The sequence below is a fragment of the Xenopus laevis genome, chromosome 6S, assembly GCF_017654675.1.
Source record: "Xenopus laevis strain J_2021 chromosome 6S, Xenopus_laevis_v10.1, whole genome shotgun sequence".
NCBI lineage: Eukaryota > Metazoa > Chordata > Amphibia > Anura > Pipidae > Xenopus > Xenopus laevis.
The window spans coordinates 123940443-123958728 of record NC_054382.1 but is presented as its reverse complement, the minus strand read 5'-3'; the positions used below and the strand labels follow the sequence as shown (position 1 = coordinate 123958728).

The 18286-nt window shown below is 38.6% G+C and overlaps 1 protein-coding gene across 2 annotated transcripts in view; it reads left to right on the top strand.

Moving 5' to 3' along the window:
• The first annotated feature begins 4622 nt into the window (after nt 1-4622).
• Nucleotides 4623-18286, top strand: part of tnfrsf11b.S (tumor necrosis factor receptor superfamily member 11b S homeolog) — a 21059-nt gene continuing 7395 nt past the window's right edge. Inside the window, 1 exon segment of one of the 2 annotated variants that reach the window (NM_001092818.1) lies at nt 4623-4660. In NM_001092818.1, the coding sequence (NP_001086287.1) occupies nt 4628-4660 (33 nt within the window). In that variant the 5' untranslated portion in view covers nt 4623-4627. 2 annotated transcript variants of the gene reach the window in all.

The following is an 18286-nucleotide window of genomic DNA, read 5'->3' as shown; positions in this document are numbered from 1 at the left end:
CCTTTCCCTCCCAGCAGCCAAACAAAAGAACAATGGGAAGGTAACCAGATAGCAGCTCCCTAACACAAGATAACAGCTGCCTGGTAGATCTAAGAACAACACTCAATAGTAAAATCCAGGTCCCACTGAGAATGATTCAGTTACATTAAGTAGAAGAAATAACAGCCTGCCAGAAAGCAGTTCCTAAAGTGCAGGCATGACTGGGGGCAGCTGGGAAACTGAAAATATGTCTAGCCCCATGTCAGATTTCAAAATTAAATAAAAAAATCTGTTTGCTTTTTTGAGATTTGGATTTCAGTGCAGAATTCTGCTGGAGCAGCACTATTAACTGATGTGTTTTTAAAAAAACATGTTTTCCCATGACAGTATCCCTTTAAGGCTTCTAAAGCAAATACACATTTTTTTACACAGTAACACACATGACAGTTTAATGAATATGAATCCTTCATTTCACTTCTACTGGTCCTTTAAGTGATGCAACCTGTCTTGAGTTTTGCTGAGCATGTAAAATACCAAATTTAGAAACAGGTGGTTTGTTCCAGTAGAACTGAGCTGCCTATGGTCTGTGCCACCCACCCTTTTCTCACGGTGATAAATGGAATATGCAATATACAGACAGAATTTTCTTTTAAAAGAGCCAGTCATTTTTCTAAAATTTAAAGGATGTCAAGTGCATGGAGATAAAAAAAGTTTTGTTTCCATAGCTGTAATAGATAAGCTCCCGTTGAATAGTGTAAGCTGCCATGTTGGGTCTTGTAGGGCTGTAGGAACCATTTTGCTCAGTCTATGAGCTATTTAATACTTACAATAAGGGGTGATGGACAAGGGTCTTTTTAGAAATCTGCTTAGGAAAATATTGTCTGCAGATGCTATGTACCCAAAAGACACAAGGCATAGACTCACAACTTATACAAAGAGGATAAACTTGTCCTTTTAATTTGATATAGTAAAGGTGACCTCTCGACAGGCTGCAACTCCCGTGTACGTAGCCTACAATTCCAAGTATAAAGAAAAGAGTACCCAGAGAACATAACACGTCTTATGGTATCATCATGTGATTTATTTCAGTTATATCCAGCACTACATGTTTCAGCCCAACAGCCTTCGTCAGGTGCATCACAACTTATTCATACAAAATGACAGCAAACTGCATTACATTGTAGCACAGTGCTCCCTCTTTGCACAGACACTTTGTTGCAACCCACCCACTCACATGTCTATCGATTCCTTTGACAATTAATTACATTAGTTCAAAGAAATGTCACCCTGGTCACAAATGAAGGGTATATATAGGATGCACTGCACCCACAATGCGAACAGCCATGAGATCTTAAAAATGTAACATAATGACAGCTGTTTAAGCTTAGAAATGCCCCTGGGAGTTGTAGTTCCAGTGGAGTAACTAGATGTTACTGGGCTCCACAGAAAATTCATTTTAGGGCCTCCAACATATCCAGAGGTTGTCCTCTTTTACTAATATATGTTAAAATTGCTCATTAATAAGGGCCTCATGGGGCCCCCTATATCTTGTTGACCCCCCTGCAGCCGCGGGGTCTGCTCCCTTGGTAGTTACTCCCCTGTATATTTCTGAAGGGTGCAGTAATGTGTTAAGAAAGGGGTCCCCAACCTTTTTTACCCATGAGCCACACTCAAGTATAAAATAATGTTAGAGAGCAACACAAGCATGCAAACATTTCCTGGGGCTTCCAAAAAAGGTATGTGATTGGATATTGGTAACACTTATATGGACTTACAGCCAACAGGAGGTTCTATTTGACAGTATACAGGTTTTTTTATGCAACTAAAGCTTGCCTTTAAGCCAGGAATTCAAAAAGAATAACGTGCTTGGAGGCCACTGGGACAACATCCAAGGGATCGAAGAGCAACATGTTGCTCACGAGCTACAGGTTGGGGATCATTGTAAAATATAACATCTATTTGGATACAGAGGATAAGTGGTTTAATGTAGCTGTTAGTAGTTATAGTATCCTCATGGACACAGATGCAATATTATGGGATCACCAGGTCTACAATCATGGAACCCTCCATTGATGAATAAGATAAACTGGAAACCAGGCACTTTTACCGTCTGACTCAATTCTAAATATGGAAATATCACACTGCTTTCCAATATTTTGACAGTGAAAAGTAGCCTAAAATGATATATTCCATCTGGCTCAGACACTATATTATCATTTATACTAACACGCAGAGAATATCATATGTATTTCTTGTATCCACCTAATTTCATTAGTTCCCTCCCTTAGTCTCCTTAGACAAAAGTCCATATATAGGAAAGCACTTCAACCATAGGCCCAACAATATCTATAGCAGCAAGTAAGGGTGCACTCCAAATATCATCCGAAATGACCTTCAAGCTGGGCTTCCAGGAGTAGTGATGGAGAGGAAATGTTCTCCCCTAGAGCAGCAAATATGCGTTCAACCCAAATCTTACCATTACTGGCCTTTAGGTTGGGGTTCCCTCAGCCATGGCTGTGCCCCACAGGTTTAGAGCCACTGCCATAGATGATAAATGTCCTACCTGCAATCACTTGATGCTGAAGCACAGGTTCTGGAATGACAGTTCTGGCCATAAGGGCAGCAGGGTTTCTTAACTTTTTTTGAATAGGACCAAAATCAAGTGTGGGCTTCCTCATCAGGACCAAAGATTTGGTATATACAATACAGGTATGGGATCCGTTATCTAGTAACCCATTATCCAGAATGCTCCAAATTACGGAAAGGCCGTCTCCCATAGACTCCCTTTTATCCCAATAATCCAAATTTTGAAAAAGTATTTCCTTTTTCTTTGTAATAATAAAACAGTAGCTTGTACTTGATCCCAACTAAAATATAATTAATCCTTATTGAAAGCAAACCCAGCCTATTGGGTTTATTTAATGTTTCTATGATTTTCTAGTAGACTTAAGGTATGAAGATCCAAATGACAAAGATCCATTATCGGGAAAACCCCAGGTCCTGAGCATTCTGGATAACAGGTCCTATACCTGTAATTAATGATGTCTCCTTTTAATTACTATTGTCTATTAAAGAAGGAAAATGATTGCATAAAATTAATCAGATTAAAAAGCATGGGGGCCCAGTATGGGACCTGATCGTTATGTGAAGAATTAGGGGTTACTTGCAGTTGTAATTAAAAAGTAAAACACAAATGGAAGATTATAGGTTGTATATTTCAGACATGGAAGATGCCATAAGACTTTCAACATTTTATGTAGATGGTAGAGAAACTACCACCCTTTTTAAAAATGTTTAAGCACTAATTAGCTCTGGGCATTTTTCTATTAAACGGATACATTGTTGATAAAATTATATATTTATAATTTACAGTATTTAAAAAATACTATAGGTTTGTCTACTTTGCCTTTCCACCTTTTCAGTCATTTTTGTTATCAACGTCATTTAATGGACTTCTGCTAAGGACAGTGGTATATACAATGGGTTGCAAGGGGATCTCTCTGCTGAAAATATCTAGTACCTTAGCCATGAAGTGTGACAAAACAGCAGAGTTGTACGTTTTCTTATCCAAACACAAAAGTTCTTATATTGCTTTAAAAATATGTGTTAATTTTATTTCCCAAAGTCACACAAAGTTATTGAACTTTATTTTCAGGCACTATACAAAGGGGCAGATGTATGAAGGGTCGAATATCGAGGGTTAATTAACCCTCGATATTCGACTAGGAACTAAAATCCTTCGACTTCGAATATCGAAGTCGAAGGATTTAGCGCAAATCCTACGATCGAACGATCGAAGGATTATTCCTTCGATCGAACGATTAAATCCTTCGAATCGAACGATTCGAAGGATTTTAATCCAACGATCGAAGGAATATCCTTCGATCAAAAAAACTCAGGCAAGCCTATGGGGACCTTCCCCATAGGCTAACATTGACTTCGGTAGCTTTTAGCTGCCGAAGTAGGGGGTCGAGGTTTTTTTTAAAGAGGCAGTACTTCGACTATCGAATGGTCGAATAGTCGAACGATTTTTAGTTCGAATCGTTCGATTCGTAGTCATAGTCGTAGTCGAAGGTCGAAGTAGCCCATTCGATGGTCGAAGTAGCCCAAAAAACACTTCGAAATTCGAAGTTTCTTTAATTCGAATCCTTCACTCGAGCTTCATGAATCGGCCCCAAAATTTCATTGTAGTTGCCTTGATGGGTTGCCTTCTGCCCTAACAAATTGGGGGGACAGTTATTGTCCCTAGTGGCTTTTGTTCCCAATATTCCAAATATGGATTTGCTTTAGGTCACACAAAATTGGCAATTTACATGTGAAACAAATGGTTGAGTAAGAATTCAGACAATGAATTCAGACGATAAAAGACCATTGAATAAAGGCTTCTCAGCACTTGCATGGGGGGAATTCCAAGCAGTGTGATGTCCTGTCGAATTTCCAGGTTCTTATCATTTTGTACATTGCTCTCTGCTTCTCAGGAGGGCAGGGACGGATTAGGATCTTTAATGTGCTTTAAAAAAAACAAAAACCCTCCAGTGAGTGTGAGCTCACAGCTTCCTGACTGGGGTCTCTATAAAATGCTTGTCTGCTCAGTCTGCTCATTCTGAGAAGGATTGTGTGCTCTTAGCTGCTGAGGTTTCAGACCACAATGTACAGGATGATTAGCCGCACGCTCCTGGTGGTGAGTAGGCTGTGCTCCTTGCACAAACCATGTGGCTGGGTGGGCTTGCAAAGGTTACAGCTGGTGGTCACGCTGGGCTGAAATGTCGTCTCTGTTCACACAACGAGGCTTTTCTTCCAGCCACAGCGTCCCAGACAGCTATGTACCTTGAATGCATTTAAATGGACTTTGCCTTGTTTGTTGGAAGGATGTAAGGAATGAAGTTTAGGATTTAACTCTGCGTGTGCACTTAGGTAAGGGGAGACATTTGCTTCTGAGTCTGTCGACAGGTAGATAAATAGATGGGCTATTAACTCATATGTGTTTGTGTATTAACCATCTGTATGTGTCTTCAAACATATATATGTGTGTGTGTGCTTCTGACACTGCTGCTGATTTCTAGATATTCTGTATTATATAGTTTTTGTGTTACAGGAAAGATAGACTGACAGACCAACAGATGATGGGTAGAGATATAGACAGATAGATAGATAGATAGATAGACAGACAGACAGACAGACAGACAGACAGACAGACAGACAGACAGATAGATAGACAGACAGACAGACAGACAGACAGACAGACAGACAGATATAGATAGATAGATAGATAGATAGATAGATAGATAGATAGATAGATAGATAGATAGATAGATAGATAGATAGATAGATAGAGTGATAGAGAGAGTGATAGAGAGAGTGATAGAGAGAGTGATAGAGAGAGAGAGAAATAAGGAGCGTAAAATGTAGAGAGAGAGTCAAGTACTGCTACAATGTGGAAGTCTGAGAGAGAGACATTTCAATATAAACAAAAAGAAAGAAAAAAAAGAGCAAGTGATTGAATATAAAGGATAATAAAAGGGAGACAGATAATTAAGCACTGATAAAGAGTTAAAGATTGAGAGAAAGAGAGAGAGAGCAATAGATGAATGATGTATAGAAAGTGGAAGAGAAAAAAGTAAATAGATAGTTGATAGATAGATAGATAGATAGATAGATAGATAGATAGATAGATAGATAGATGATAGATAGATAGATAGATAGATAGATAGATAGATAGATAGATGATAGATAGATAGATAGATAGATAGATAGATAGATAGATAGATAGATAGATAGATAGATAGAGATACTGAGAGTGAAATGGTGAAAGCTAAAAACGTTTCAGTCAAATGAAAATTAGGGAAACAACGTTTGTCATGAAACAAGTAACACAGCACCTTTATTTTATTAAAGTAAATAGTGTTACGAATTAAGTATGAATTAAGTACAGAAACACAAGTCCCTGGAACAGTGAAGTTAAATGGCCACTATACAATCCCGTTAAGTAGTGAAATGTAAAAAAACATCATATAAATACTTACAAACCTCTTTTATTCCTGGCACAAACTGGTGGTTTGGCTAAATTATGTTTTGGGGAAGCCCTAATGAACTCCCCAGGGCTCCTTCATTTTTGGCAAGCTGTGGTCCTCCAAAATGTGCTGACTTCCCCTATGTCACTTCCTGCCCAAGAGGCATCCATTCGGAAAGCAGCAGCTATAATGAATAGAAGCTTGCAATGAGATCACATCCCATCCTAAACAAATGTAAAGGGATATGGACAAGGTTCATGGTGAGGAGCAAGATGGAGGATTTCTATGTATACTGTAGACGACTCTAAAGCTGCATGATCTAAGCCTTTCCTCTTCAAAATAAGTCTAAGCTATATCTATAGACATACGGCATGTTGGCCATCCCTACCCAAGGGTACAACATTAAATACAAGAAACAAAGCTGGACATGTAAATAGTGGAACATAAACAAACCAGTATTTCCTTAATCCTTAGCCTCTATAACAGGAGTGACCATACTTTATTAATGCAAGGTCTACTTTTAGTGATTTTGTCCCATTATGACAACCATTATAGGATTGCTAGCATTCTGTTGCATGGAAAATATTACTTATATATTATAATGTTTTATGATTTAACAAACAACTGTTTCTCATGTAACCTTAACATAATAAATATCGGAATGAAAAGAATGAAACAGGAGGGTGATATAGACGAGCTGTTTGTTGACAGTATCTTGAGATCTTGAGATCTACTGATCACCAACTAAAGGTCTACTGGTAGATCCCGCTATACCTTTTGGGCACCCCTGCTCTATAATATCAAAAACATGAATTCAATGTGTGAGTCTGGTATTTCCCGAAACTCTCTGTATTAATTGCACTAAATGCACTAATTACTTCTAAATACAATTGTGAACTAACAATGGAATTTCCCCTTTTTTCCAATACTTGCACAATACGAGCATGTGAAAAGATAATATAGCAGCACAGTTGGGAGGCAGCGATATAACCAGCAAGACTCCAGCATGACTGGCTGTAGGGCTATGTGTAATGAAGGTGTAGCAAACACAAATACTTAGTAAGCTGCTTTTACTAGTTTCTACTCAAGATACTGGTTTTGTGCAGTGTTCAGAAGTATTTCAGAACTGCTGTGGTTTTGGTTTCTGCTCTCTTTTCTTAGCTGTTATATCTCACTACGTAGATAAAGGCAATGAAGGCTACAGTGTTTTCTACACTTTTGCACCTTTGCACCAGGAGACTCAACTCTTTGCACTTCTATACTGGAGCAGAAAGAGTTGCAGCTGATGTACTGTGGTTCTGTCTTCATATGGCAGTGATTTGTACAGACGGAGAAGAAAAAGGGCATCCCCTGGAACACCCCCAGGCTTGCAAGTCATTTGTTGACTGTTGCCTACAATGGGTTTTGAATTGGATCTATGATCTCCAGTGAAAGAATGACATGTTGTACAGTATTCTATAACTAGGCACAATAATGCTGAGTTATAAAGATTGTGCCTCAGCTGTGAAGGAGGCCAGTGTTTGCAGCCGGGTTAAGTTGGGAATGTTCTGCTATAAAGATCTCAGCCATAAAGCAGGACATGACTGTTGCACACAATGAAAAGAAAACAAAGAAAATAAATATTCTTGGATAACGAAATCAAGAATCTCAGCCATATAACAGGGCAGAGCTGCTGCTATTTGAGTGAAAGGACAATGGGGTATATTTATCAAAGAGTGAAGTTAGAGATCACCACAGGGAAGAGTGAAGTTAGAGATCACCACAGGGAAGAGTGAAGTTAGAGATCACCACAGTCCTCTAGAGTGAAATTTTGCTACTCTCCATTCATTTCTATTGGATTTTTAAAAGAGTATTTATCAGTGGGTGAAAGTTCATCCTTTGATAAATACGCCTTTCAAAATCCCATAGAAATGAATGGAGAGTGGTGGAATTTCACTCTAGAGGACTGTGGTGATCTCCACCTTCACTCTTTGATAAATATACCCCATAGACACAACACTACATTTACTTTATCAATGTCTTTGTCAACACTTCTCTATATTACTAAAGAATTTACATTGTTGTTTTCAGGAACAAATGATGCTGCTGTTTTGGAGGCTGTGTCCATTTGCATCTGTTGTGCAGATGTAGGTCTGGTTCTGGTTGGAGGTGTTTGGCCAAATCATTAGGAACACTGAATGGAGATGACTATGTACTGAAGAAACATGAAATGCTGCTTCAAATCTCAAGAGCAGTCCTGTGTTTGGTAGTAATGTCAGGGCATCACATTTTTTCAGGGATAAATAGTGAAAGAAAATGAATTGCAAGCCTTTAGCTGTTGATTCACTTCAGCTTATAGCATCCTTATCCTTTGCATTTGTTGTGGGGGCAACTGAATATAATGGGGAGAGTCTGGCTGAACATTCTGGGAGCTTACTTGAGTCACATAACTTAGACTTCCTCTCTTTGCTTAAGAACACACAAATAAAACATATTTTGTGTACAGACTGTGCTTGGCTGGCACCTCGGCTCTTTTGCCAAGAATTCCTTACATTTTTACTCCTTCTTTGAAGTTTACTTGAATAGAACCTAAGCCCAAAAAATATTTGTATTGATACTGATTGATGCTGTGTGTCAAGATCTTGTGATATTATGAGGTTACTGTGGTCCAATGCCCTATAACAAAAAGTACAAAAAAGTACTATACCATGTGTAGCTCAAACTCCTCACTACAGGCCATGGGTGATAGATAGCTTAAATAGTATCTTCTAAAACATAATTTTATTAAAAACAATCATTGGTATTGGAGAGTCCTTTGTCTTGGAGAGCCCCTGTGCAACCTCACTGGCTATAGGCTCTGTGGTCAATGTGCCTTGGGCAGCCTCTAATTGTTTTTACCACAATTTTTAGTTAGTGGAATCTAAGAAAATGAGAAGTAAACTGCTACTCATTGGCTCTAGGCCACCCACTGCCCAGCCAGTCACTGGTGTAATGTCTCCCAGAGTCCTTTAATGACTCTTGGAGGCCCAGCAGTAATGTAACTATACAATGCAGGACCCAGGTGCAGGCCATGCAGTCACCCACTCCCCTCCAGAGATGATGGAGGGCCCCGAGGGGGTGTGGGCCCAGGTGCAATCGCACCTCCGGTAGTTCCACCACTGGGAGGACAATACAATGGCTTTTTAGCAAGTGAGGGAATACAGGGTTATGGAAGACAGCTCATAGTACAAGTTGATCCAGGGACTGGTCCCATTGCCATTTTGGAGTCAGGAAGGAATTTTTTCCACCTCTGAGGCAAATTGGAGAGGCTTCAGATAGGGGTTTTCTCCTTCCTCTGGATCAACTGGCAGTTAGGCAGGTTATATATAGACTTAAAAGGTTGAACTTGATAGACTTGTGTGTTTTTTTTTAATTGCAAAATTTTTTTGGAAATTTGAGACAAGCAGGATGTATTGAGAAAAGTAGGGCAATTTAGGTAAAACTTTAATTTTTTTAAACTTTGAAAGTGGGTAAAAAAAATTCCTGGTAGCCCTGTGACTGCGGTAGCCCTGTATTTATTCTACTCCTTTTCATGTCAGAGCATGTGATGTCTGATGAATGGCATGCTCTATTAAGTCACAAAAGAGTCATATCAAGATCAGTAGGATTTAATCAGGGTTTCACTTGTTTACATGACTGCAAGAGTGGAAAGCCCGTTAGAGAAGGAACAGATTAGGCTGTAACCCTTCACCGAACCAGTAACAATGAAAATGGATTTTATTTTTATTGACTTTTTTCTATGTTGCTTATGGAGCATGTCCTGCTGTGTCCAGCCATCTTTTTTCTGTTGTTGAGCAAAGTCCCACTTGGTCTATGATTTTTAGTGTACATATAGGTCAGCTGCACCCACGCTTTCTAGAAATGGTGCTGAATTTTTAAAAACATTAACGGACTCATTTATGACTAAAGCACAGATGAAAAATTTGTAAAAAATCTGTGCTCTGCACCTTCTCTAGATGACAGTGCTGTAAAGTGCAAGGAAACTCTTATTTAACCCCTGCCTTTACCATGGGCCCTCCCTTCACTTCCCTATGTACTGAATGATGAGCAAGTTGGGTTAGTTAGTTAGTTAGTTAGTTAGTTAGTTAGTTAGTTAGTTAGTTAGTTAGTTAGTTAGTTAGTTAAATTGGGTTGAAAGTCCATCAAGTTCAATACCCCAAATGAAAACCCAGCATCCGTACACACCCCTCCCTACCTTCACATAAATTCTATATACCCATATCTATACTAACTATAGTGTTAAGTATCACAATAGCCTTTGATATTATGTCTGTCCAAGAAATCATCCAAGTCCCTCTTATAGTCATTAACTGAATCAGCATCACAACATCACCCGGCAGTGCATTCCACAACCTCACTGTCCTGACTGTGAAGAACCCCCTACGTTGCTTCAAATGAAAGTTCTTTTCTTCTAGTCTAAAGGGGTGGCCTCTGGTACGGTGATCCACTTTATGGGTAAAAAGGTCCCCTGCTATTTGTCTATAATGTCCTCTAATGCACTTGTAAAGTGTAATCATGTCCCCTCGCAAGCGCCTTTTTTCCAGAGAAAACAACCCCAACCTTAACAGTCTCCTCTCATAATTTAAGTCTTCCCTCCCTCTAACCAGTTTAGTTGCACTTAGTCTCTGCACTCTCTCCAGCTCATTTATATCCCTCTTAAGGACTGGAGTCCAAAACTGCACTGCATACTCCAGATGAGGCCTCACCAGGGACCTATAAAGAGGCAGAATTATGTTTTCATCCCTTGAGTTAATGCCCTTTTTTATGCAAGACAGAACTTTATTTGCTTTAGTAGCCACAGAATGACACTGCCCAGAATTAGACAACGTGTTATCTACAAAGACCCCTAGATCCTTCTCATTTAAGGAAACCCCCAACACACTGCCATTTAGTGTATAACTTGCATTCATATTATTTTTGCCAAAGTGCATAACCTGCATTTATCAACATTGAACCGTTACATTTGGGCTATATACATTAGCATATTGACCTGTGTGCATGTAAGTTTGTTTTTTTCGTCCGCTTCGCTGCTTATGTCCCATATTTATAATGTTGATGGCACATAATTCTTGGCTGTCGGCTTTTGTTCAATAGGCGGGTGCTATTGGGTGCCATTGAGCGTTTCTCCACCGGCTCATATACCCACAGAAGAGAAACTCTACCTGCAACAAAAATCGATGAGAATTGCTCGGTTTCTGACTGTATTCACGCTTTATATGTTTTTATACTGTAGTTCAGGAAATCGGGGCTGCAGAGAATGAATGGGTTTTTAGTGCACATCTAAGAAGGAATCATTTAAAAACCGGTTACATTTAGAAAATATTTCTGGAGCAGACACAATTGACTGAGAACTCCTGGGCTGCAAAAGTGACAGGGCCTTCCCCTTCATGAACAGATTTATTGTAAAATATCATTATCATTATTTATATAACAATTTATACAACAATTTCATCATCACTTTGTATGGGTTTCTAAGGGCCCGGCTGCACTTCTGAAAGGCTTTATGGCTACAGATTGTTCTATTTCTCACTCCTCTGTTTCATTGTTAGAAGCACCTGATTCTCTTATGAGACAACATATCTATAATAAAGACTTCACAAAGAGAACGCTTGGTGGCACTGTAGATCCAGTTTCTGTCTCTGGAATGTTATTCCTTGGACTGAGCATCTGTCTGTACTAATCTGATCCTGACATCCAAAGAAAAGAAACCACCTGTTAGCAGCCCGGTTGTCAGTCAGCGCCATGGTTGCCTATTTTGGGGCCCGCAATTCCTGCAGGAAAGTAGTGATTAACCTCAGTGTTCAGCAAGGGATTCTGCAGCAGCTGCTTTGTGACAAACTGTATCCAGAATTGGCCAATGTCATTAAAATCCCTGTCACACGAGTGAGCTGAGACTTGGCCGTCATTCAGAGAATCATAAGTAACTCCTGTTTCATTGAGGGCTGAGGATACTGCTATATAAGCATTACAGCATTAAAGGGAAATTATATATATCCTTTTTCAGTTCTTTGTTTTTAATTCAAGGGGCAGTTTGGCTGGAAACTAACCTCATGCTGTAGATCTTGTAGACAAGATGCAGTTGGCAAAGATAAGTAAATGTAAATATAGATCTATTGATATAAATATATATAGTAGATAGAGAAGCCACTCTCGAAGACATTGTAGTTACTTGCCTGGGTGCAGAGCCACAACAGCTTATTCAATTCAAAAAGACGTCCCCACACTCAGGTCTTAAAGAACAATTTTAATTATTTTTTGTTCTTTAAGACCTGAGTGTGTGGACTTATATGTGTGTATATATATATATATATATATATATATATATATATATATATATATATATATATATATATATATATATATATATATAAAGAGAGAGAGAGAGAGAGAGAGAGAGAGAGAGAGAGAGAGAGAAATACAAGAGTCTTCTGCACTCAACCCATTATCAATATATTTATGACATTGAGACATTTTAAGCATACAGCTACTACAAAATGACTTACCCTTTAAACAACACAGGGATTGTTTGTCCATATATTGCAATATATTTACTACGTCAAAGTCATACCATATCTGTAGCAGCTGTATGCACAACTTTGAGCACAACTTTCCCTTGTTTGTTATATAGATATATATATATATAGATACAGATATATATAGATATATATATACATACACATGTATGGGAACTATCATCCAGAATGCTCAATGCTCAGGACCTGGGGGTTTCCAGATAATGTACAGTATATTTCTGTAATATGGATCTTCATACCTTAAGTCTACTAGAAAATCATGTAAACATTAAATAAACCCAATAGGCTGGTTTTGCTTCCATTAAGATTAATTATATCTTAGTTGGGATCAAGCTACTGTTTTATAATTACAGACAAAAAGGAAATAATCTTTAAAAATTTCAATCATTTGGATAAAATGGAATCTATGGGCGATGGCCTTCCCATAATTCAGAACTTTCTGGGACAATGTAGGTTAAATATTTCCCATTCTGTGTTTATTTGTCAGCTGGTTGTGGGTGTTGTGAGTCCATTAAACCTCCAGATGTTGAACAATCACTTCCACATTTTAAAATCTTCACTTATTCTTAGCATGGGCTGCTTGTGTGATACCCACTCATACGTACGTACTGCCTTTTATGCAACTATATTGTTCAGGTATGGGATCCATTATCTGGAAACCCATTATCCAGATTACAGAAAGGCCATCTCCCATAGACTCCATTCTAATCAAATAATCCACATTTTTAAAAACAATTTCCTTTTTTTCTCTGTAATAATAAAACAGTAGCTTGTACTTGATCCCAACTAAAATATAATTAATCCTTATTGGAAGCGAAACCAGCCTATTGGGCTTATTTAATCTTTACATGATTTTCTAGTAGAATAAGGTATGAAAATCCAAATTATGGAAAAATCCATTATCTGGAAAATCCCAGGTCCCGAGCATTCTGGATAATAGGTCCCGTACCTGTACTCACATTATATAATGCACACAGAAGTAATATTACTCTCCTTGGAGAGTCATGGCATGTATAGAATCATTCAGCTTTGTCCTTGCACATGACCTCCTCAGTGACTTTCAAGATCATTTTATTTCATAGATGTATTATACCTGATATACCCTGAAATATAAAGTTATATTTGTCAGTCAGTCACTCTCTCCAAATGGATATGTAGAATAATCTCAATTTCATGGACAACCATCCAGTCAATATTGTAAATAGGGATCACTGATTGGCAACAAAGTAGAAGGTGATCCCCCTTTAATGAATAGTACAGGGAATGAACCCAAACTGTTGGATTCTGGTTACATATAACCACATCAGACAGGACACTTCCCAGAAGCTGAGGCTATCAAGTCCAGTCTTTTGTGTATTTACTATTTTAGTTGCTAATTCCTTCCTGATCAATAGCTGGTTCCAAGGAATGTCATCCATAGTCATCTTATAGAAGAGAAACTGAATTCTGTCTCTAGCAACAGGAGTATTTGGGTAAATATAATGCTACTCTTATATTTAGTAAAACTCACAATGCTTGCACCCTCTCTGATAACTCATAACAAGCAATCACAGATACCATGTACTGGCATTCTGTTCATAACCGAACATTTAATGGGTTGCTGTGGGTTTCATGACCTATCTCCAATGGTGTGGCAGTTTGGTTGCCTGAGCATGACAGTAGCTTCTGCCATAAGGGAAGTTGGTTAATAGACATAGTATTAGGCACTGCACCTCCAACATTTACAAGTTAGTGGTTGAGGTAACATGGAGCTTATGACTATATCAGGCTCCTATCAGAGACTGTATGTAATCTCAAATGAAGAAGAACCTCAAATAAAGAAGTGCCTTCAGACAGACTGGAGTGAGTTGGTGTTGGTAAGCAAGTGTGGCAGCTGAACTTATATAAATAAGTTGCTGTGGGGGTCAGTGACTCTAACTAGACAGGCTTCAGCAGGCTCAACCTGCTGTCTGCCATGCTTTTCAAAGATACCCACCATAATTGAAGGTGCCAGTTTCACTTTAATTGATGAAAGAAAGCAGAATTTTGACTCTATCAATTCCCAGTAATTTGCCTGTTTTTCTCTTTTGTAAAACACGACATTCGATACGATTGTTCAGCTTTTACAGAAGTGCACAATAGCATTTCAAAGGTATTCTGCCCTGAGTTGAATGAGCCTCACCTTGACTTTGGAATTTGTTATTCACTCCGTGTCAGACTTTCCCCTAATTTTCTATCATTTATAAATTACCGCATGTAAAGCTTTAACCTAAAATACACCTACAAAAAAAAAAAGCTCTCTGAACATACAACTTCACATAATGTGAGATGGCTAAAGTACTATATATTGACAACAATATATTGGCAACAATAGTTTGAGGAACGGGTTGATTATCTCTTTTTTTTGCCAGTGAGTCCCTCTAAGGCTGGGGGACAGGGCACATATATTGCTGAGTCCAGTATATTCATTATATATAATGAATATAGTGGACACAACTCCTGGACAGACAGGGGTCCTTAACCTATTTTACCCATAAGCAACATTCAGATGCAAAAAGAGTTGGAGAGCAACAAAAGCATGAAAAATGTTCTTGGGTGGTGCAAAATAAGGGCTGACATTGGCCATTTGGTTTACTTTGAGGCAACTTGGAGCAACATCCAAGGGGTTAGGGGCAAATTCACTAAGGCGCGAAGCGCCGAACGCTAGCGTTAATTCGCTAGCATTTGGCATTTTCGCTACTGCGCAAATTGACTAACGAACTCTGGCGTAGTTTCGCTAGTGTTACTTCGCAACCTTACGCCAGGCGAATCTTCGCTAGCGACGAAACTACGCAAATTCACTAACTTGCGCAGTGTACTGAACGCTACCTTTTACGCTAGACTTCATTCGCCACCTCAGACCTGGCGAAGCGCAATAGAGTAGATAGGGATTGTTTAAAAAAAAGTCAATTTTTTTTCTAAGTCCCAAAAAACGCTGGCGTGTTTTCTACATGATGGCTGATAGGCTGAAAAAGATCGAAAAATTTTTGGGGCTCCCCTTCCTCCCCCCTACATTTCCTGACTCATGGCAACTTACCTAGACAGTGGGCACATGTGTAGGGCAAAATAAAATTTTTATTTGCTGATTTGAAGGTTTTCTAGGCATTTGTAGTGCAGATACGTGTTCCTCCATTGAAATTTGAATTTCGCGCCGTATGCAAATTAGCCTTCGCTAGCGCAACTTCGCTTTATATAGCGAATCAACGCTAGCGCAACTTCGCAACCTTACGCTACCCCTGTGCGCAACTTCGGATTTTAGTGAATTTGCGGAGCCCTGGCGAAACTACGCCTGGCGAAGTGTGGCGAAGTGCGGCGAAGTTGCGCCTGGCGCAACTTCGCATCTTAGTGAATTTTCCCCTTAGAGAGCAACATGTCGCTCTCGAGCCACTGGTTGGGGATCAATGAGGTAGATTCCAACAGTCACTTTGGTTGACTGCCTTTAGCATCACCGGACTGATTATGATATTTGCATGTATAATCTATTGTTTCTGCACTGCATGTTTTAGTGTATGTGCTTATTAAAATAATATATACATCATTCAGCAGGAACACCACGTAGAATAGGGGTCCCTAACCTTTTTTTCCTATAAGCCACGTTCAAATTTAACAGAGTTGGGGAGCAGAAAAAGCATGAAAAATGTTCTTGGGTGGTGCAAAATAAGGGCTGTGATTGGCTATTTGGTAGCCCCTATGTGGACTGGCAGTCTACATGAGGTTGTGTTCATCAGTACACCTGGTTTTATACAACCAAAACTTGCCTCCAAGCCTGGAATCAATGTGGTAGAGGTTCCAGCTGTTAATGAACAATAGATTAGTGATGGGAAAATATGTCCCGTTTCACCGAAAAAAAATTCTTATGGCGACTTTTTTGTCTCCGCAAAAATTTTGTCTTGGCGACTTTTTTGTCCAAATGCATTAAAATCAATGGGTGTTTTTTCTTATGGAGACTTTTTTGTCTTGGTAAAAAAATTTGCAGGTGGTGAAGTGTTGAATTTCCCCCTGTAAATCCATGACTGCTGAATAAATTCACTCGTCACTACAACAGATCTATCAATAGATTCGGTTAGCCTGGTTAGCCTTTCTTTTAAAGTGATTTTGCTGTCTCCAGTCCATACAGTACAGTTGTATCATTCCAGTACACAGTTCCATAAAATAGTTTTTTTTTTACTGTTTTGGCTCTATAAGGTGCTTTAACTTCCTGGACCCTTGAAATTCAGTACCTCAGTATGTTGTTTGGTTAGGGATACCGGAAGCAGAGGTTCAACCAATATTTCATTGAGACCAATGACCCTATTGTTAAATAGTAGAGTTACTGCTTCAATGCACATCAACAGTTTCCATCAGAGTTGTCGTTGCCTAATTCTTCAGCTTTTTATAGGAAATAACAGAATTTCTAAGCTGGCAATCACATTTCTCTATTTTCTTCAAATTTCAAATGTTTTTCAAAATTAAAAAATGGAAACAGGGGAATGAAACATTTCCTCTGCAGTTTTAAAAACCTGTTGGTTTAGCAGAGAGGTGGAAAAATCTATACATTTTAAAAAAAAATTGACCAGTTTTCCATTATTTTACTCTTTGTATATAGAAACATAAATGTAATGTCTGCTTTTTGAGCAAAATCAAGCAATGTTATTGATGAGCCTTTTATTATTGTTTAATATACTGTAGATCTCATTGGCTGGTTGTTATAAAAAGCCACAACCATTCAAAATATTTCACAAATTATCATACCCATTGTGCAGAAATAATTCAATATACGGGTATGGGATGCATTATCCGGAAACCCATTATCCAGAAAGCTCCGAATTCCAGAAAGGCCATCTCCCATTATAATCGAATAATCCAATTTTTTAAATGATTTCCTTTTTCTCTGTAATAATAAAACAGTCGCTTGTACTTGATCCCAACTAAGATATAATTAATCCTTATTGGGGGCAAAACCAGCCTATTGGGTTATTTAATGTTTACATGATTCTTAGTAGTCTTAAGGTACAGAGATCCATATTACAGAAAGATCTGTTATCCGGAAAGCCCCAAGTCCCAAGCATTCTGGAAAATAGGCCCCATACCTGTGTGTGTGTATATATATATATATATATATATATATATATATATATATATATATATATATATATATATATATATATATATACTAGTTGGCCTTAATTTATTTAGAATGTGTTCTCTTACACCAGTTATTAATAATCCAGGCAGAAAAGGGAACTTGGTAGATACATGAATACTCCAATATGCTGAACAATTCTATTCTATGTGTTTATAAGGAACTTCAAGGCAGGGAAGTAACTTTTGGCCAACAGCAAAGATTTAAAATTTTTAAGAATGTGATTTTTTTTTTTTGCTTATTGTTTTATAAACAAGGAGACATTTTATTTTGTTGAAGTCCTTATGTGAGAGGGCATTTTTAGATTGCATGCTAACCTTACTTTTGTTCAAGCTACTGTAGGGTGTGTACAATAGACACCCCTAGTTAAGCAGGCAGGCAAATCCTTAGTGTTCTAGACACCTAAATGGGTCCTATTTGGGACCTGTGTCAATGCTCTGCTTTATGCTATGTCCCTGAGATTCTCAATAGTGACCAGTAGATGGCACTGTAGCATGCTCCCAGGGTCCATCTTGTGCTGGCTCTAGCCTGAGCAGGCAGGCAGCGCTCGAGTAGAACCTAGACAGGTCAGGTCTAGAAAGGATAGGCTACTCACCTTAAAAGGT